Here is a 23,398-nt window from a genome sequence, read left to right as displayed (position 1 = left end):
AAAGGCTGAATAGTGTTCTATGTTCCATTTTATGTATAAATGCACTAATATCTCTTAGAGATTCTGATTTTTATTCTTTTGAATATTCAGAAGTGAGATTGCTGGGTTATATAAAAGGTTTGGTTTTTTTTTTTTTAACTCTTTGAGAAACCTCCAAACTCTTTTGTCAGAGTGGCTGCACAATGCATTTCTATAAAGTGTACAGAGGTTCTCATTTCTCTGCAGCCTTGCCAACAAGTATCTTCCTTTTTCCCCTTTTTCTTTTTGGCGGTGCTGGGGATCCAACCCAGGACCTTGAGCATGTTAGGCAAAGCACTCAACCACTGAACTATCCCAGTCTTTTCCTTCCCATCCACCAGGAACCCCAAATATAATAGCTATCCTGACAGGTATGAGGTGAAAACTTTTTTTTTTTTTTGGTGGGGGGTGGTACCAGAGATTGAACTTGGGGCACTTAACCACTGAGCCACATCCCCAGCCCTATTTTGTATTTTTATTTAGAAACAGGGCCTGAGTTACTTAGCACCTTGATTTTGCTGAGGCTGGCTTTGAACTTGAGATTCTCCTGCCTCAGCTCAGCCTCTCAAGCTGCTGGGATCAAGGCATATGCCACTGCACTGGGCACTTATTGTGTGTGTGTGTGTGTGTGTGTGTGTGTGTGAGAAAGAGAATGTGTGTGTGTGTGTGTGTGTGTGTGTGTGTGTGTGTGTGTATAGTAATTGGGCACAATACCTTTATTTATTTATTTTTATATGGTGCTGAGGATTGAACCCAGCATCTTGCATGTGCTAGGCAAGTGCTTTACCACTGAGCCACAACCCCAGCCCCCACTTCTTGGGTTTTGATTTGCATTTTCCTGATAATTAGTGACATTGAATTTTTTTTTCATATTCCTGCTGGCCATTTTTATATCTTTTTTGGAGATATTCAAATCCATAACCCAATTTTAAATTAGGTTATTAGTTGTTATTTTGCCACGGAGTTGTAAAAATCCCCATACATATTGGAGATTAACCTCTATCAGATGTATAGTTTGAAAATATGTTCTTCTAATTCTGTAGATTTCACTCTGTTGTTTCCTTTGCTGTGCAGAAACTCTTTCATTTGATGTAGTTCCATTTATTTATTTTTGTTTTTGTTGCTTGTGCTTTTAGTGTCACAATCATGAAATCAATGCCAACATGAATGCCATGAAACTGTCCCTCAGAGATTTCTTCTAGAAATTTTATAGTTTCAAGTCTTCATAACTTTAATCCATTTAAGTTGATATTTGAGTCCGCTGTAAGAAAAGGATTCAGTTTCATTTCTTTTGCATATGGATATCCAGTTTTCCCAGTGACACTTGTTGAAGAGACTCTCCTTTCCCCATTGTATATTCTTGGCAGAATCAATTAACTGTATATGTGTGAATTTTTTTCTTGGCTCTCTTTTATTCCATTGCTCTTATATGTTTGTCTTAGGCAAGTTTCATACCTTTTTGATTACTATAACTTTGTACTATTATTTTGAAATCAGGAAATGTGATTCCTCTAGCTTTATTCTTCTTTCTCTAAATTGATTTGACTATTGGTGATCTTTTGTGGATCCATATGAATTTAGAATTTTTTCTATTCCTGTAAAAAATGTCATTGGGATTTTTTGATAGGCACTGATTGGAATCTGTAGACCACTTTTGGTCATATGGATATTGTAATAATATTAAGTCTTCCAGTTCATGAACATGGGAAGTCTTTTCATTGTGTCTTATTTAATTTATCATTGTTTTATAGTTTTTAGAATACAAGTTTTTCACCTTCCTAATTAAGTTGATTCTGGAGTATTTTATTATTGATGCTCTCTCATTGAATTGGGATAGTTTTACTAATTTCCTTTTCAGATTCTTTGATATTAATGGATTTCTATAATCTTAAAGTTTGTTTTTGGTAATTGGGTATCACACTAGATTATAAAAAGATAAGGCTTGTCTTGAGAAAATTAACTGTAATCTTAAAAAGTTATAAACTTTAAGACACATTACAACCATTATTTTGTCAAATTTCATTGGGAGAAGTTAAAAAATAATTTATTTTTTGTCCTTGAATTTAAAATATACTCAGATGAAAAAAACTCAATTATTTTTAGCATAGGCTTAACTTTGGGTGTGCATTGGTATTGAATTCTATAGTTACTTCAATATTAATAAAGTGCTTTGGCATCTTCAGTGTAATACTGAAAATACTTATAATACTGTCATTCTTACCCTGGACCTCATCCTGCCCTTCACAGCCAGTAAGGGGGAAAGATTAATAGAGGAAAAATTTTTGCTATTTCCCAAGTTTCAGACCATGAAAATTCACTTAGCAAACAGTAACTCTCATGTATGTACTGTCAGATACCAAAGTCCCCTTCTCTTAAATGATATTGCATAGTTCATATTCAATGGACATGATATAACAAGATCACCAGAGCTGCATGCCTTTTCAGCCTTGCTCCTCCTTAGCTCAATCTCTTGTTCTAGAGTGACAAAATTCCTAGGATACAACATCCATAATATCTGAATAAAGAGTTATTACACTGTTCCCATTTGCCTTTCCCTTTCTCTGGGCCTAAACCCTTTGCTATGCCCCTCATCCCCTGCCATAGTCAGCTGTGGAACAAAAACGTGAACATCCAAACACTATCATGGAAGGAAGGATTAGGCTCATTGCAATGTTTGGGACTACAGAATTTGTGAAGAGTTAATTCTAGGATGCTTTCAAATATATTAAAGACAACTGTTATATATTACAATTAGTTACATTTAGTTGCTAGTTAGGCAAGGGAGGTTAGTGTCTCTTTTTTTTTTCTCTCAGTAGAGAAAAATCTCCTTTTTTTCCTCTCTCTCTCAGTACTGGGGATTGAACCCAGGGGAGCTTTAACACTGAGCTACATTCCCAGCCCTTTATTTGGAGACAAAGTCTTGTTAAGTTGACCAGGCTGGCCTTGAATTTAGAATCCTCCTGCCTTATAAACCTCTGAAGTCACTGGGATTACAGGCATATAATTACAGTGCCCACTGAGGTTGCTGTGTCCTTTGTAAGCACAACCTTAGGCATATTTTAAATCCAAATATTTAGGTTTTGAGGTATGTGCATAAGAAGGGAGATAGACTACAGAGTATAGGCCAGATGCAGTTGTAATACATTTTTATTTTCTATCTTGATGTCTGTACTGTTCCTAAATAAATATATTAGTGAGTTAGGCTTCACAATTTGCATGGCTGATTATTGTTTTACCATTTACGTACTGTAAGATATACTTATTGGTTCTGTTCATTTTTTTTTTTTTAAGAAAGAGTCTCACTATGTTGTCCAGGTTTGCCTCAAACTTGTAAGCCTCCTATCTCAGTCTCCTGACTAGCTTGGATTACAGAAATGTACTACCACACCCAGCTTTATTATAATTAGTGCATATTAATTACAAACGGCTGTTTCTTCATTACATTTTCATACATGTATATATAATGTATACTGATCATATCCACTCTTCCTGTTATCCTTTCTTGCCTCCCTTGCCCTCTCTCCCCCATCTTCTTCCCCTTCTACTTCATGTTGTCTCCTCCACCCCTAGAGATCACATAGGAGAGAAAACATGTGATACTTGTCAGCTTATTTTGCTTGAAATGATGATCTCCAATTCTATCCATTTTCCTGTGAATAACATGATTTTGTTGTTCTTTATGGCTGAGTAATACTGTCTTATGTATATATACTACATTTTCTTTATCCACTCATCTTTTGATGGGCATCTGTGCTGATTTCATAGCTTGGCTATTATGAATGCTGCCTTGTTAAAAATGGGTATGCAGGTTTTCCATTGTATGCTTTGATTTTTTCAAGTACATATTCAGGAATGATATTGCTGGATTATAGGGTAGTTCTTTTTTATTTTTTTGAGGCACCTCCTTACTGATTTCCAACAGTGGCTGTACAATAGTGTGCAGAGTTCCTTCCTGCATTCTTACTAGCACTTGCTATTTTTAAATTTTCTTGATAATGGCTATTCTGACTGGGATGAGATAGAATTTCAATGTAGTTTTTATTTGTATTTCCCTGATGGTTAAAGATGTTGAATATTTTTTACATATAATTATTGACCATTTGTATCATACACTTTTGCTGGAATAAAATTACACATTTTTCCCACTTTGTGGCCTTATGTTTGTATGGCTGATAGTCATACCCAGTACAAACCAACCATAGGTTTTATTTATAGTGGCTACCATTTTCATTTCCTAGCAATAAATTGCATTTAATCTTCATTCACAGCTAAGTAAATAAGTAACAAAAATTTAAAAACCTTAAATCTATACAAAACCCTCCTTCTTTCTTGACAGTTTTTTGTTTGTTAGACTATCCATGTTCTTGAAGTGGCAAGTTAATGAGTAGTTACTGAAGGATAGTGCACTTACATATATAAGAGTTGATTTCACACTCATTTTTACTGTTCCTTTTCTTGCTGATTTTTCTAGCTTCTTTGGATGCTTTCCAATTTACTAGGAATTGTCTTTCCACATTTTTTATTTCCTTTCCATCAAGAAATTCTGGAAAAAATACATATATTAAAAATACAACAGGGAGGGGATGGGGTTGTGGCTCAGGGGTGGAGGGCTTGCCTAGCATGGGCGGGACCCAGGTTTGATCCTCAGCACCACATAAAAATAAAGGCATTGTGCTGTGTCCATCTACATCTAAAAATAAATAAATAATTAATTAATTTAAAAAGAAATAGTTTGTCTAATTAAAAAAAATACAACAGGGGCTGTGGCTCAGTGGTAGCGCACTTGCCTGGAATGTGTGAGGCACTGGGTTTGATTCTCAGCACCATGTATAAATAAATAAAAATAAAGATCTATCAACAACTAAAAAATATCTTAAAAAATATATACATATGAATGTATAAATAAAAATATACACTTCTGATACAGGGTACATGAACTTAAGTTACACCATATAACTAACCTCATTTGTATGACGTATTTTGTTGAATTTTCATTAATTTTTAATTTTTTCCTAACTTCAATATGTGCTTTTTACAAACAACTGAAATGTGATGGTAAAAAACATGAAAAGGCACTGTAACTATCCATATTCCCCTCCCTCATCACTGCCAAAGATAATTACTATAAACAATTTTGGCATATGGTCCCCTTTCTAGGGTTTTATATAGACTTATATAGACTATATATTATTTTTAAAAGCAAAAATGCTATTATACGCAATGATAATTAAATAGAATATTCTCTTGACTTAAATAATATGATTATTATTATTAGGAAAAATATTTTTGTTAAAATGGATAACAAGTTTTAAATATGTAGCATGGTATTTTTAAAGCACATAATGTTTATTATATTCTAGGACATAGATGTAAAAGCCTACATCTTGTTTCTGAGGTGAGATTTCAGCTATCTTTACATTTTGTTCCTTTTAAAAAGTTCTAAAAAATTGAGCTTCTTAAATTACACAAATAATTTTTATATGTTGTAAGATATTTGGAACATATAAAATATCAAAAAGAAAAAAAATAAAATTGCCTTATTCCACAAGGAATAAGCACTGAAAATCACTGATAACACTTTAGAATATTTTTGAGCAATTTTTTCTTTGCTATTCATTTATGTGTATTTACATGTATATTATATAAATGGAATTCTTTAGTTATATAGTTTACATATTGCTTTTAAAATATTGAATTGTGAGCATTAGTATCTTTCTTTAAACACAAAATTTTAACGAAATTTTTAAAGCACATTTAATGGCTGATAGTTCTTTTGCATATGAGTATACTATAAAATATTGAATAATTCTCTTCATATTTGGGGGTACCAGGGATTGAACTCAGGGGCACTCAACCACTGAGCTATATCCCAACCCTATTTTATATTTTATGTAGAAACAGGGTCTCAACTGAGTTGCTTAGCACACACCTTGCTTTTGCTGAGGCTGACTTTGAACTTAGCCTTAGCCTCCTGAGCCACTGGGATTACAAGTGTGTGCCATTGGACCTGGCTGAATAATTCTCTTCTTATATATGTTATCTTATATTTCCTATATTACCTTTTTCAGTTCTGGAGATCAAATGCAGGGGTGGCTATAATACCTCAGCCATTTTTATTTTTTATTTTGAGACAGGGTCTTGTTAAATTGCCCCCAGGATAGCCTTGAACTTGCAATCCTCCTGCCTCAGCCTCCTGAGCCTCTGAGATTATGGGCATGTTCCATGGCACCCAGCCCTATTTGCATTTGTAATCACATAGATAAGATGATTTGTGTGGTCTTCATTTATACAAAGTCTTATCTTTTCTAAAAACATTCCTGTATAATTTTTAAATTAATGTTTTCTCTCATCATGCATGTAATATCTTCCACTATTCAGTGGTAAGGATGTAGTAAAATAAATCATATTCTTTCAGGAAAAATGAGAATTGATAAAATATTAATTGTGCTGTTGAATTTATTAACACTGCCATTTAAATATGATCTATGATGTTGTGTTACATCCAAGGCACAAAATAAATTGATGAAACTGGAACACAGTTGTCTCCCATTATTCATGGTATATATACTTCAAGACTCCCATTGGATGCCTGAAACTACTGAATACTATATATATATACTGTGTTATTATATAATACATACCTATGATAAAATTTAATTTATAAATAGGTATACTAATAGATTGACAATAATTAATAATAAAATAGAACAATTATATCCAGATACTGTAATAAAACTAAATGTGGGCTGTTTCTCAAAATATCTTATTGTACTGTAATGTGTTTTCTGATCTTGGAAAGAAAACCACAGATAAAGGGGGACTAATGTATAAATTAGAACCATGAACCCTAGAAGTACAGTGTCTTCGTATTTTTGTTTCATGAACTTTTCTTAACTGAATAATAGCACTTCAAGAATTTGGTTAAATGTTTTATCATAATATATCTTAGTACTTATAACTTTACATTAAGGGTCATTCTTTTATGTTCAGTTTTCTTAACAACTTAATTTATTCATATCTTTCCTGGTTCATTTTTTAATTAATAATTACACAATATGTTATTTTTTGGATGGAATGTGTGTAATCAGTACATATTTTTAAAAACATCTATTATAAACATAAGAAAAGATGGACTGGGGCTGTGGCTCAGTGGTAGAGTGCTTGCCTCACACGGGTGAGGCACTGGGTTTGAACCTCAGCACCACATAAAAATAAATAAATAAATATATTGTGTCCATCTATGACTAAAAAAAAAATGTTTTTTTTTAAAGGAATGAAAAATCCAAGTCTTTTAACACAATTTTTTAAAATTAGGGATTGATTCAGGGGCACTTTATCACTGAACTACATCCCCAATTCTTTTTTTTTTTTTAATCTTGAGATGGGATTTTGCTGTATATATGATCTTTCTGTCTTAGCCTCCTGAATCTGTGTGATTACAGGTATGCACCATTGTGCTTGGCCAATTTCTTCTTTTTTATGTTAATGTCCGAGACAGAATTTGCAGTGACTAGAGGATTGTGCCTCAGTTAACTTGATTCCATATCATTTTTAGCAAATGATTTCATTTGAGGTTACTATGTATAGAAACCAGGTAATGGACACAAGATCTTATGAGATTTATTTTTTTTAATGAGCTGCTTTCAGCATGAAATTTGTTTCCATTCATGCCAAGTAAACTGAATATATGCTTGTTCCATTTGGTGAAGAATGGGTAATTTATGAAACATAATATGGCTGCCTAGAAGTCCTTCTTACTAGGATACATCAAACCATGTCTTCCATTGATTTTATTTTTACACTTAGTAAAAAGAAAGAAATGAGAATAAGAAAAGCTAAAATCAAAGAGAATTTGTTATATGTGTATATGTGCATAGAAAAAACCCTGGAAAGACAAACACTAAAGTGTTAACAGCAGATTTATGATGGGATTATGAGTTATGTTTTCTTCTATGTATTTAAAAAACTTTTTTAGTTGTAGATGGACACAATATCTTTGTTTTATTTATTTTTTTAATGTGGTGCTGAGGATCGAGGTTCAGTGCCTTATGCATGAGAGGCAAGCACTCAGCCACTGAGCTATAACCTCAGCCCTCTTCTGTGTATTTTTGCAAGAAAAAATATGTATTAGTTTTGTAATTGTAAACAAGTCAGAGAAAAGATTTATTCAAAACAAACGGAATAAACCCTCTTTATTTGGTAATCAATATAGCTATCTCTACATCTTTTATAGTCTCCAATTAGTAAAGCATTAATTGTATTTATTTTACTTTGCATGCCAATGAAAGTGAACTAATACAATATTGTGTGTTATGAGCAGAGGTGGGAGGGGATGGGAGGATGGATGATGGACTACAAGCAGAATTATTTGTAGAGTTTTTAAAAACTATACATGACTAAAGCTGTAGAGATTGTAAGTTCGAAATCATTCTGGGCAACCTAGTGAGACCCTGTCTCAAAAAAGGGGTGAGGCAGGGCTGGAGATGTAAATTAGAAGTAGAGTACTCCTGGGTTCAACCTCCAGTAAACCTCCTCCCACAAAACACACACAAACAAAACCCCCCCAAAAACTCAAAACAACTATGTTTGACTGTTGTCCCTGTGTGTTCTCTGTTCTCATCTTGTATGGCCCTTGCATTTTTCTGATATGCCTTTCATCCTCCTTCCAGAGAATCACAACATTAGTATTATGATTAATCAATTTACTAACATTATGATTTATCAAAATTTACTAGAGCTTCAAAGTGGTTTTATCATACAGCTAACTTTTAAATTCAAGCACATCATGTCACAAAGGTACTGTTATAGGAAATGCTCTCATGAGGCTCCTTAGTGAGAGAGTATTGCCTGTCTCTCTGATGCTATGTAACTGTGGTCACTATTGATCAAGTGCTTTTGTCCATTTCCTCCATTATAGTGCATATTCAGGAATGTTATTATTTTTAAGGATTTTATAAAGGAATTCATCATTCTGTTTCCCTTTCAAATGAAAGGCACTTCTATATGTTTGGGGATCATTTGGCAAATGTCAAACAATGAAAACATGATCAATTTTATCTACAGAACCAAGAACTAAGGAGTCTCTTGAGATCATCAGAGGATTTGTGCCAATGAAAGTTTAGCAAAAGGTCATCAAGTTTACACATTTGTAACTAACCACTTTCCTTAATATCAGCTACATTTTATCTTTAAAGAGTCTGGTTCTTTATTTCTGAACAGCAGATATTTTCATACTTTATTTAGCAATTTTCTTAATTTTTGCTCTTATTCAAAATACTGAATTTTAAGATGACCATTTCATAGTTCAAGATGTCATATTTATATTTCTGAAAGTTTGCAGATAAATTTAACTATAAAGTTGAACAGATGTCTTAACCTGTAAAAATTATGATAATATAAAATACATACCCAATGATTTGGACACCAATATTATTCTGTCCCTGTATTTTGGTTTGATACAAACAGGATTTCCATTTAGATCCACTTTACATAATTTCACCAGCTTGTTCAGTAAAAACTCCAAATCCTATAATTAGAGAAGAAAAAGTAAGCCATAAGTATTTCATAATTTTCTGTACTTCTAGCATGTCCATTACTGTTTTTAATTGCTGTTTTCTTTTTATATTTATGTTTTAGTTGTAGTTGGACACAATACCTTCATTTTATTTATTTTTTTATGTGGTGCTGAAGATGGAACCCAGGGCCCCGTGCTAGGCAAGTGCTCTACCACTGAGCCACAACCCCAGCCCAAATTGCTGTTTTCTAAAATTACTGTTTTTCATAGAGTTCTAGTTCAGTATAAGGTATTCAGGTGATGCATAATAACTTTTTTTTTAATAAAATGGCCTATGGTAGTAGAAGGGACTAAGGAAAAGGCAAAAAAGTGATATCCTGACTTGGGGAGTCACAGTACTGTTCTTGGTTATACCTGCCTTATGTGAGCCCAAACTGCAGCTCACATAACATTTGTGCTACAGAAGAGACCCTATTCTTAGTGGAATTTATAGAAGTTTACAGAGTAAGGCAGTTAGGGAGTACCGAGTAAACAGACAATTGGCATTGCAAAAAATTTATTTTGATGCCTTTTATTTTATAAAGAATTTAGAAAAAGCTATCAAAAGGAAAAACAGAAAAATATCACTTTTGTCACTCAAAGATCACTTTTATATCTGTGCAGTCTTCTTTTTTGAGCATAGGTATTTCTTTTTAAATTGGCACCATACTCTGGGTATAATTTTTTTTACATACTGTCATAAATTTTGCATGCTTTTTATAGCTTACAAGAAAAGAATAATTTATTTTGTGTTCTACAACTCAACTGAATGTGAGGAAAACATATTAATGGCACGTAAGAGCCAATTCTTCCAGTTTGCCCTCTTTAGTGCCTCTTTCTCTCATATTGGATTTCTTTTCCCATCTACTGTCACTTCTTTTCCCCATAGTTTTTTGTCATTTATTTTCTTGCCTTCTCTCTCTTCTTCTTCTTTAAACAAATATTTTGTCTTAACTACTATGTAATAGAAATTAAATATACTTCGAGGGTTAGGGTTGTGGCTCAGTGGTAGAGCTCTTGCCTAGCATGTGTGAGACCACTGGGTTCTATCCTCAGCACTGCATAAATAAATAAAATAAAGGCATTCTGTTCATCTACAACTAAAAAAAAAATTTTTCTTTAAAATATACTTTGAGTAGTTTTTATATATGCCAAAAATTTCTGGCTTTTATTTTAAAACTTAGATGTTTAGTCTATTATGAATTACACAAAAAAGGTAATGTACTTAGGTTGTTTTCAAATCTTGATTATTCTGAATAATACTGTAATGAACATAGAGTAGAAATGATTTCATATTCTTTTGTTATATACCCAGAATTTAAGTCTGTGCTTGACCCCGAGGGATCCAAATAATCTATGTGAAAATATAGGACTTATTTTTTTTTAAAGGCAATCCTAAATTCCTTGGCACTGTTACTTACTTGAGACCTACGACTTCCTCTATAAAGTGAGGATAACTGCAGTAATTGTCATGGCATATACAGTGCTGGAAACAAAACAGGTAAATCAGAAATATGTTCATTTTCTCTTTGCCTGCCCTGCTATTCCTCAATGAATTCCCTTTCTCTTAATTTTGGTCAACAGAGAAAAAGTTGTAAGAAAGAAGAAACTTCTGACCTAATGACAAACAAGTAGTTGACTTCTAAGAAAGCTCTCTTCACAAACTATAGCTTCAGCCCTCAGCCTTGAGACCTAGACTATGCCTGCTCCATAGCATTTATTCAACAGCCTGCTATAATTTTCTTATTCTATGTGAGAATTACACCATATTACTCTTACTTTAAAAACCTTTAAGGAAGGGATTGTACACTGTATTTTTTCTATAGTGTTGAATACAATGCTCATCATCCAAAAGTTAGGTAATAACAACAGTATGAGAACTTTAAATTGATATAGATAATGAGTGCTCAGAGTTTTGCTAATTATTCCTCACTTGATAAATGACCCTCAAAATACTCCCTCCAGTGTATGTTTATTTAAGACTAAACTAATCCTGTGCTGAAATATGATTACCCTTTGGATACGCTCTGGTTGTTCATTGCCTTCCTGTCTTTAATAAAATGCTTTCACTTTCCTGCCCTTCAATAAGTTACTAAAAGAAGCAGACACTTTTCTGGACAGTCTCTGTTTGATAAATGATCATGTCATACTATCACTTAGAGGAGTGCTGCAAAATACTGAGGAGCCAAATCTATTTCCTCTGCAGGGCTGGTGCTTAAGCTCCTGTATGAGTGTCTGCTGCATGGCAATGCTTTCTCCACCATTAATGATGACCGCTGATGAACCTGTATTTGACCAGCATGCTTCAATCTTTATTGGAAACGTCTGGCCCAACTGTCCTTACTAAATCTAAAGACAGCCATTTGTCATCCCCCTGACTGCCTGTCATCATCTGCCTGGGAAAATCTATAATTTGGGGCTTGTTCCTGACTAAACTGTAGAATGAATAAATTTATCTTTGGGCCACTCTGCTGTGAGGATCAATAATGAGCAGAGGTTGAATAAATTAGAAACTAAGAAAACTTGACAGGCCATAGTAGTTTGTTCATTTGTGTCCTATAAATCAAAAATTTAGTTTATATAAAAGGCAAGCATGTCAAGTTTTTTATTTCCCTCATTCATTCTGAAGATTCTATACCTCATGATAAATGGTCATCAAAAAAACCAATTAAATAAATCACTAATGAATCTGTGAGATGAATTTTTCAGATAATTTTATTGATTTTAGCAAACTTTTTAGACATAAAAACTGTAGGTAAAGATTATTTTTCAAGTGTTTATACATTTTTGCAAACTGATAGTTGACTTATTTAATGTTGGCCCTAATGAAGTTCATAACTCATGAAGCTACTTGCATAAATGCAAAAGTCTTACTGTATATCACCATTATTTAATATTTCTATACATTGATGCATACCTGTTTTAAAGAAGTTATAGGTAAAAAAATACAAAGAAATGTTAACCAAAAATACGAGAAAAATAGCTAGAACTCTTGAGAGCTAAAGAAAAGAGTTTCTAAACTGTATTATTTAGCTTAAAACTTCTCTGTTTCCTCTTCACCAGTTCACCTGGCCATCAATTTTATTGGGGGAGAAATAGGTTATCTTTCCGTGAAGTTTTCTCAGGTGTCTGCCTAGGCTCTCATACTACTTCTTCTATCCCCTTTTCCCATTTTTCTTAACAAAGATAGAGTGTTACGTTTTTTCCCCCATGTTGGTCAGTTTTCTTGATCCTAACCTCTTCCTCTTGAGATCTTTTCTCTTTTTGAATTTCTATTTCTAATCTTCCTTCTCTAGCTTTTATCCAAACTCTTACAACTACCAAACTTGACCATTACTTCTCAAATATTCATGTGTTTGGAATCACCAAGGAATTTTGTTCAAATGCAGGTTCTTATTTTTTTAGGTTTGGGGCAGAAGCTGAGATTCTGCATTGTTGCTGCTGGTGGTCTTAGGACTCCACTGGAGTTATAAGAGTCTAGGCCACTGCCTTCACTTTCTCAACTACTGAACATTCCCGTACCCTAGCACTACTGAAAAGACACTGCTAATCTTATTGAGCCAGACTTGACCAATCATGGATTTTCTCCGTCTCAATTCTGTGGAGCATCTTACCCTGTGGACCACTTCCTTTATGGATTTGTGGTTTTACAATTCTGTAGTCTTTATGGATTCTTCATGAACATCTGACCCATGTGTAACAAGCCTCTGACCAGACATCCTGAATACATGAAAGGGTTGTTTTCTAAAAGTTGCTTTTGAGAACTGAGAACAGGTCACATAAAAAGACAATGCTATACCTGGTAGACTGTTGTCTGGGTCAGCCCATGGAAACAACCTATTTAATTGAGAAAAAGATTGAAGAACATTTGTGCAATGACAGTGCTATAGAACCTTCCCGTAAGACATCAACATTTTCCAGGGCACTGTAGCTCCTATTAAGGAACAGAAGCAGGTATCCCCTGTGACAGAACTTCAGGGACCAATTCACTTGCTTCCTTTTCTATAATCTACATTTATTCCTTTAAATGTGTTGTTTTCCATTTGTTGGAATCACAGCTAAAAATAATGTTTCTTCACTTAGACCAACTTCCTCACTTATACTTAGACCCTTTATAGAAAAGAGTGCTGTAATTCATCCATGATGGCATTTTCATTGATCATTTAACCCAAATACTAAAGACTCCCCTTTGACCTATCCTCTAAGCTGTGTTTTTTCACACATCCAATTGTCTACCTCTTATTTTCTCTGAAATGTTTCAGAAGCATCCCAAATTGTACATGACCAAAATTCATGATTTAATTCCACTGTCATGTATAACTAAAAGGAACAAATAAAAAATTAAAAGAAAAAAACCCTATTGTTTTGAGTTCTGTATTTCCCATTGTACAAAGCCAAATCCCAAGAAGCATTCTTGACCTCCTTTTCCACACTCCCTATATTCAACACAACCAAGTCTCATTCGCTTTACTTCCTAAACAGCTCTACAATCTCTTTCTATGCCCACCCTATTAAGGTTTCCACCATCTCTCACTTCTTGACTAGCCTGGGCTCTTCCAATCTGTTCTTTTTATTATAAATATAAAGATATTTTCAAAATGCCAATTCTCTAATTACTTTATCCCTGGGCTTAAAACATTTGAAGTGGCTCCCCTGTTCTTAGTATAAAAACCTATGCAACCATCTACTCACCAGCCTTTGTATATAGTGTCACCTTCACCCTGTTTCCCATTCCTCATATTTATCACACTTCCACCTTCTTCAGAGTCTTTGCACATGTTACTTCTTTTGCTTATAAGTCCTTCTCTCCTCTCAGACCCAGCCCAGCCATCCCTTCTCAGGGAAGCCTTCAGTGTCCTCCATTACTAGGGCAAATACTCTTTATAGGCTTTCAGAGCCACCTACTTCTTTTTATGGTACTCATGCAATTTTTTTTAAGAGAGAGAGAGAATTTTTTAATATTTATTTTTTAGTTTTTGGCGGACACAACATCTTTGTTTGTATGTGGTGCTGAGGATCAAACCCGGGCCGCACGCATGCCAGGCAAGCGCGCTACCGCTTGAGCCACATCCCCAGCCCTACTCATGCAATTTTACTTTTGTTTTTCGGGCCATTACACGTTAATAGTTATCTTCTTAATGCTGAGAGTTGCTCAGGGCCATGGATTATATCTGTTTTCTGCTCGCTATCATTTCCCCCATTGTCAAGCAAGTGCTGCCATGAAGTAGTTATTTTCAATGAATAGATAAGAAGAGACTAATGAAATAAAATGACAGAGGGTGGGATGTTAGAATCCTGACAGGAGTTATAAGGCAGAAATAAGATGAAACTGTTTGTGAAGAAGCTGCAGACATGAAAAAATAAGGAAACAATGTATCTTTTCTTCTATTTCCTTCTCCACCCACCCTCTCCTGTATATTCCACCCAGAATTCCCTGCTCTGGATCAGCTTTAGACTAGCATCCGCTTTGAAAAGATGAGTGCAGGGTTAGAGGATCATAGAGTAAGGCATCCCTGACAACTGTACGTCTAGAGAATGAGAAGAGGGAAGGGAATGAAACACCAATAAGGAGGGACAGAAATCATTTGGCCACTTAACTTCTTACAGGTGTCTGGCTACTAATACAGGCACTTCCCTGTGGTTCTTGGACACTGAATTAGCTAGGGTAGGGTCATCATTTGAGGATGCCTATTTCGTAATGACCCAATTCTCTCTTCTTTTTCTTTTATTTCTATGGGGCTCAATGATTTCAGTTATCTGATAGTACTTTTTCCTTGCTACATGTGTTCCTTTAAATTTTTTTGGAAATATCTTTTCTTTTTCACTGCTTAAGCCAGAATCTGATTGGAAGATTAAAAAGCTATTTAACCATTCTTAGAGACCATTATTTAAATTTTTTTTCTTAAAGCCAACACTTAAAAATGAGATTTCCAAGCCAGATGTGGTGGCTGGGGAAGCTGTGGCAGGAAGATCACAAGTTCAAAGCCAGCCTCAGCAAAAATCGAGGTGCAAATCAGTGAGACCCTGTCTCTAATAAAAATGTACAATAGGCCTGGGATGTGGCTCAGTGGTAAAGTGCCCCTGTGGTCAATCCTGGTACCAAAAAAAGAAAAAAATGAGTTTTTCATGCCAAAAGACATTATAAATACAAATAAATTATTTAACATTTTAGTTTAAAAGACTTCACAAATATCCATGTACAAAATTGACTAATAGTATTGGGCAATCTATTATAATATTTGATAAAATGAGAATGACTAAAGTTGCTTTTATTGTATATTTGAATAATGACTTTAAATTTTAAAAGTTTTATTTTTAGAAATGATAGTGAAGTATCAGCAAAAGCAATGATTTTAAAGTAATGTAAGAATGACAGTTATTTCAGAAAGATAGGTACATAGATAGATTGATTTTTTGTGTGTAGGGTTGGGGATAAAATCTAGGCAAGCACTTTACCACTACATTGTTATACCCTAAGCCCTATTTCATATGTTTTCTATAGGTGTATTTGAGAGAACCTACTGATGTCCATATAAAAGCAGCTGCTCAAAGTGCTAAAACCCTTAGATAATTATAATGGTTTTGTTAGGATTCTCTAATGATGTCCAGTCTTTTTCCCCATGGCACAAAGCTGTCTACTGCTGACATCTTTTAAGATGGATGTCAGTGACCTTATGTATGACAAAGAATTTCTCCCTCATGGTACAGAGTTTGATGCAAGTGAATTTGGGTCAACTTAAATGAACAACAACAACAAAAAGGAAAATTTAAAGTCCCCAAATAGAGACATTGACCTCAGAATACATACAAAGAGACAAGTTATTGGGGCTGGGTCTGTGGCTCAGTGGTAGCACACTTGCCATGCATGTGCGAGGTCCTGGGTTCAATCTTCAGCACCACGTATAAATAAATAAATAAATTAAATAAAGGTATGGTATCCAACTACCACTAAAAAATAAATATTAAAAAAAGAGACAAGTTACTATTATGATGCTGGGTTTCAATAGTTTGTCTTTTGACTAAGCCTTCAGAGAATGATTTAAAATGAACCACAAAAGGACATTTCTCATGTGTTCTGGGTAGTGTCTATATTCAGATTCCTAATAAGCTGTGCCTACAGATTTTTAATTATTTGTGTTCTCATGCTAGAAGTAAGAGAGTTTGGAATTTCATACTCATTCATACTCATTTCATACTCATTCCCTGGATAAAAGCAACTCTAGGCATCCCAACCATTTGAACTTACAGAATGGCTTGTAATTTTTCCATAGATAGTTAAATATTTTTGTTACCTTATTCATTCATTCTGTAAACATTTAGTAGTGCCTACTATATGCCAGGTACTGGGCAGCAGTCATATTAATCCTGAAGTCAATAAATCAAAATTCTTTGCTCCAAAGACTTTCAGTTTGATGGGCAATACAGTAATATACAATATCAGAAACATATTAACCAGGTTTCTTTACCAACCATTCATTCTTTCTAAAATTAGATGTTAAAAAAGTTAAAAGTGGTATGGGATGGAGGTATAGCTCAGTGACAGAGGGCCCTGGATTTGATCCCCAGCACTACCCAAAGTAAAAAGTAAAAATAAATAAATAAAAAGTTGCACTCAACACAGTTTTGAAAAATGTCAAATAAGTCTGTAATGTTTACAATAAAACTCAAGAGTACCTTAGGACTTATAATAAAACAACTTCCAACTTCAGCTGTTTCTACACAAATTTACCTCCTTGTTGCTAAATAACAACAGCTATTTCTTGGTTTTAAATCTTACTTATTTATCTACTGAATTCCTATTAGGGAAAATGATGATTTAATACTCATAAGTACCACCTCCAATCCCTATTACATTTCCCTTGTTCCACCACTGTGTCAACAGAATTATATATCAATAGAAAAGTAAACTAATACTCAGTAACTATACTATAAAACTAATATTCAGTAACTGTAGTCTAAAGCTCACAACTTTACAGCTAAATACTGTTCACAGTTAAATTACATACTACATCATGATAATGTCTTATTTTCTCTACAGTCAAAAAATGCTTAATTATGTGTTCAGTTTTCTATGTGCTTGTTACTAGTTCAGCCTGCTAAGGGAGGGGCTGGTTGCCCTATAGCCTGATATATAGCTACTGCCCTAGGATCTCTCTTTTAACTTCCTTCTGGGAATTTCCTTAGACTTTCTCCTATTTCCTAGATACATGCCTTCCTTTTTCCTAGTTAACTCTCTTTTTAGGTAGAACACATTTCCCAAGAGCTGCCTGAGAAAGGGTATGTGAAATAAATTTTTTTGAGAACTTGCATGCTTAATACTAACTAGTTTTATACTTAATAGTTGATTGAAAATTCAATGAGTATATAACTTCAGGTTGAGAATATTTTTCCCTGAAATTTTTAATTTTTTAAAAAATTATTTTTATTTTTTTGTACTTGGGTTTGAACTCAGGGGCACTTGACCACTGAGCCACATACCTAGGCCTATTTTATATTTTCTTTAGAGACAGGGTCTCACTGAGTTGCTTAGCACCTCGCTATTGCTGAGGTTGGCTTTGAACTTCTCCTGTCTCGGCCTCCCGAGCTGCTGGGATTACAGGGTTCTTTTTCTTTTTTTAATTTATTTTTTATATTAATTTTATTTTTTATCTAATTAGTTACACATGACAGCAGAATACATTTCATTTCGTTGTACACAAATGGAGCACAACTTATCATTTTCTGGTTGTATACAATGTAGAGTTGCATCATTTGTGCAATCATACATGTACCTAGGGTAATGAAGTCTTTCTCATTCCACCATCTTTCCTACCCCCATGCCCTCTTCCCTTGACTTAGTTCGGTATTTTGTAGCTGGAGCATTTCACAGTTTCTTTTTTCTTTTTCTTTCTTTTAGTTGTAGTTGGATAAAATACCTTTATTTTATTTATTTGTTTTTATGTGGTGCTGAGGATTGAATCCGGTGCCTCACACATGCTAGGTGAGTGCTCTACCTCTGAGCCACAACCATAGACCTTTCCCTCAAAATTTTAAAGGCACTGTTCTATTATTACCTTCTATATTGAAAAGTCTGAAATATCCATTTGATTTTTGATTCTTTGTATTTTGATCCTCTTTTTCTCTGAAGAAGTCTTTAGGGTATTCTTCCTTCTTTCTCCTGGTGACTCCCAAAATATTAAGGATAAACTCAGTGAGGGTCAGTTTTATCCAGTGTGCTGGGCATTTGGGGAGAATGTTTCACTCTGGAAATTTGTATTGTTTGGTTCTGAAATTTTTCTAAAATTATTTTAAAATCAACTATTGAGGGCTGGGGATGTGGCTCAAGCGGTAGCGCGCTCGCCTGGCATGCGTGCGGCCCGGGTTCGATCCTCAGCACCACATACCAACAAAGATGTTGTGTCCGGCGAGAACTAAAAAAATAAATAAATATTAAAAATTCTCTCTCTCTCTCTCTCTCTTCAAAAAAAATCAACTATTGAGTTATCATTTACATGCAACAACTTCATCCATTTAAATGACCAAACATATACATTCATGTGACAATCACTATAATATTAATTAAGATACAGAACATTTCAGTCATCCCAAGAAATTCTCTTATGGTCTTTTCCAGTCAGTCTCTTCCCATTCCCTTGATCAAGCACCAGTGACCTCCTATGTGTTACTATATACATTTACTTTTATTTTTCAGAACTTTAGTATGAGGGGATGTGGTTCAGTGGTAGAGTGTCTGCCTGGCATGCATGAGGCCCTAGCTTTGACCTGAGCACCAGAAAAAAGAAAAATGTTTTAAATAAATGGTATACAAAATATTTAAGTTTTGCATATCACAATATTTAGTAAAAAGAGTTTAGTATAAATAGAATCATTGTATGAACTCTTTCTTTATCTGGTTTATTTTACTTATATGTTTTCAAATTTGTCATTTTTTTAAAAAATTCATCATGTGCATCACTAGTTTGTCCCTTTTTATTGCAGTTTTTACTGAAAGCCTTAAAAAAAAAACCTCTGAAAGTATTATACTGTTTTATTTACAGGTAATACGTAGTTGCCATAAAGCAAAGTTTACATATTTAGATTTCCCACACCTAATGTATTTCCACAACCCTTTAAGTTTACAATTTTACAGATATTTTTTCATCAATAAGGTCAGGTATATATGATTTCTTTTTATAGGTAACTATAAGTTTAAGAGGGCTTAGACTATAAATCAGGTACCATTCAATCATAATAACATATAAAGATCTTCAAATAATCAGGAAAAAAGACTTTTACTATTATTGCTTAGTCTTATAAAATGATGAATTTCAACCAAATTGAAACCTGTATAGTTAGTCTTGTTTTTTATACTCTTAGGTCATTCTTCTTCACAAATGATATAGGTAATGATGTAATTTTAAAATTAATTATAAGCAAATTCAAATTTGTTAGTCAATGCACATATTCTCCTTTACCTAGTGTGCTACCTCAGAATTAATCCTCCTGGAGAAAGTAAACATCCCACATGATTAAAACAAAAATAAAAACAAAGACCGTACACACAATGCAGAGCTTCATTTCTTCCTTTAAAAATTTATAGGAATAAAAGTCCATAAAAACTGATTAAAATTTGACATTTTCACCTTGCTTTACTAACTATGAGGTAATAGAAGTATACAAACAAATGTCCTTGATTATTTCTTTAATATAATAATATTATATTAAAAAATACTACAATTATGTTTTATAAGTTATTTTCCAGCATCTTCAAGTAAGGGAACCAACTGTGGTTCTCCCAGTAATTAGATAAGAATAATCAGTCTGTTGGAACACAAAAGGAAGATGGAAACACAAAACATAAATTGGCTTTGACTTTTAATAACAAAAACCTAGTATGACACTGAAATTTCTGATTCAACAACATTAAGCTATTATTTCACCGGTTCATTAGGAATTCTGAAACAGGCAATTCAATTACTCCATTCAATGGGTAATATCTTCTTTTTGTTCTTTTGTTTTTTCTTCCTTTTTGGTTATAGGCAGTTCAGTGCTTGCCCACTGCATAGTTTCAACTTTGCTCATGGTGATCTCAATCTTTATAGTAGACACAGTATGTTGCTTTGCTTTATATCCATCACACTCCATAATTTCACATTTGAATGAAATTCCTTCTCTCTTTTAAATATGATATGTACATTTAACAATATACTATTTGCTTCTATATGACTCAGTTCTGATAGTGAATTTTTAGCATATACTGAAATGGTGACTTTACCCCCAGTGTGTTGCTAGTCTTGTCTACAAGGAACAAATATTTTTCCAGCATTCTTTTTAATCCACATGTGTTTCTCTGTTGTACAGTTTTCTTGGGCTAAAATTGTTTTAACATCAGAGATTTTCTTTCTATAATAGCTCCAATAGTTCATCCCCTCTTGGAAAATAGGTACTCCAAAATGATATATACAGACTTTTTCTTTTTTTAAAATTTTCAAATATATAACAAATGTGGTTTTAGTATTATAAGTCTCTTGCTTATAAATCTTGGAATCAACTTGAGATTTTTTTAAAATATAGCTTTAATTTTTTTTTAGTTATTGATGGACATATGTCTATATTTGTTTATTTATTTTCATGTGGTGCTGATAATCAAACTCAGTTCCTCACATGTTTGAGGCAAGCACTCTGCCACTGGGTTACAACCCCAGCCCTCAACTTGAGATTTTGAAGATAGTCTTTTTTTATTTATAATTAATATGTAAAACATTAAATCTATACATATTGTGGAGTACCATGTGATGTTTTGGATACATGTGTACATTGTATGATGTTTAAGTCAGGTTAAACATGTGTATCTCCTCAATATTTATCATTTATTTATTGTGAAAACATTCAAATTTTTTCTAAATTTCTGAAACAGAGTACATTATTATTTTTTTGAAGATAACCTTTCGAGATTTTACAGATAACCTTTCTTGCTGGGTGCGGTGGCACACACATGGAATCCCAGTGGCTCAGGAAGCTGAGGCAGAAGGATTACAAATGCAAAAGCCAACCTCAGCAATTTAGCGAGGACCTAGTAATTTAGTGAGATGAGACCCTATTTTAAAACAAAATACAAAGAAAAGGGCTGGGAATGTGGCTTAGTAGTTAAGCACCCCTGGATTGTACAACAAAACAAAACAAAACTTTTTTCATTCCTAATTCCATTCTGTTGTGGTCAAACAACATACTCTGTATTTCAGTTCTTCAAAGTTTTGTAACTTGCTCTGTAGCTCAGAATATGGGCAATTTTGGTAAACATTTAATTCCTGTTGTTAGATGGAATATTGCATAATGGCAAATTATAGATCAAGATGCTGCCTTTCAGCCTCCTGAGTAACTGGGACTACAGGTGCATGTTATCATACCTGACCATCTTATTTTCTATCTCTATAATTTTAAATAATTCATGTAATTGGAACTGAAGAGTATTTTTTTTTTACTGGAGTATTTCAGTTAACATAATGTCTTCAAGGTTCATCTGTATGGTATTGATTTGCCTTTCCATAATGACTAATGAATGATATTGAATATCTTTTTTCATGAGTATTGACCACTTGCCTATTTTCTTGGCAGAAATATCTTTTCAAGTCCTTTGACCATTTTAAAATTGTACTGTTTGCTTGTTTGCTATTCAGTTGTAAGAGTTCTTTAAATATTCTGGTTCTGCAGGGATAAAAATTCTTGTCGTGATGGTGGTACTGGGGATCAAACCCAGGGCCTTGTACAAGGCAAACCAGGCAAGCACTCTACTACTGAGCTACATTCCCAGCCCTGAGATATAAATCTTTATGACCTTGAACTAGACAAAAATTTCCAGTAAATTTTGGATAGGAAAGTGTGAATCCTCCAATTTTGTTGTTCTTTTCAAGATAGTTTTGACTGCTGTGGGTACCTATTTTTTCAAAGGTATTTTCTGTTCTTGCTCCTTTTCTCCTCCTAGAACTAAATGTTTGAATGCTTATAATGACCTACTACAGTTCGTTAAGGTTCTGCTCATTTTTCTTTTCTTTCTCTTTTTTCTTTTTTAGTGTTTTTTTTTCTTCCTACATTTCAGTTTGTATGGGTCTAATGCTATATCTTTTTTTATGCTATATCTTTTGATTTCACTCTTAATTCAGTCCAATGAATTTTTCATCTTAGATATATTTTTTTCAGCTTTAGAAGTAACTTTTTTTCCTATTATATATCTTTTTGTGTTCATGATTTCTTTAAATTTGGAAGTACATTTATAATAGCTTTTTAAAAGCCCTGTCTTAGGGCTGGGGCTGTGGCTCAGTCGCACATGTGAGGCACTGGGTTCAATCCTCAGCATCACATAAAAATAAAATAAGGGTATTGTGTTCACCTACAACTAAATATATATGTATATAAAGTCCACTGTCCATTGCCAGTTTTGGTACTTTTTTCCTTAATGAATCTTTCTCCAGTTATGATTTACATATTCATGGTTCTTATTTGATGTCTCTCTCCATGCATAGTGGTCTGAAAAGTGTCTTCAGGCAAACAACTGAGATAATATAGTGCTTACCTGATTTGTTCTCCTTCTATGAGGAAACAGAGGCCTGTGCTGCCCATTTTTCAATGTCCGAAAAAGTGTTTCACATATTTTGGCTAGTTTTTTATTTTGTGGAGAGTGATTCTGGTCCTGGTTACTACATTATGGTCCATTATATAATTTTTCAATGTAATTTTCTTTCCCTACTCCCCTTTGCCCCCACCAACTATTTCTATGGCCCAAATGTATCTCCCAAAATCCATATGTTGAAATTTAATTGTTAATGTGATAAATTATGAGATGGACCCAGG

The 23,398-nt window shown here is 33.8% G+C and overlaps 1 protein-coding gene across 1 annotated transcript in view; it reads right to left on the bottom strand.

Moving 5' to 3' along the window:
* Nucleotides 1-23,398, bottom strand: part of PPP1R42 (protein phosphatase 1 regulatory subunit 42) — a 50,434-nt gene that overhangs the window by 10,502 nt on the left and 16,534 nt on the right. The window contains 2 exon segments of the mRNA XM_081266419.1: nucleotides 4,430-4,561; nucleotides 9,427-9,544. Of these exon segments, the coding sequence (XP_081122545.1) occupies nucleotides 4,430-4,561; nucleotides 9,427-9,544 (250 nt within the window).

Source organism: Spermophilus citellus (genome assembly GCF_964194105.1).
Source record: "Spermophilus citellus genome assembly, chromosome: 14".
In the NCBI taxonomy this organism is placed as follows: domain Eukaryota; kingdom Metazoa; phylum Chordata; class Mammalia; order Rodentia; family Sciuridae; genus Spermophilus; species Spermophilus citellus.
Note: the sequence above shows the minus strand (reverse complement) of the source record. Positions and strands in the feature narration are given on the sequence as shown.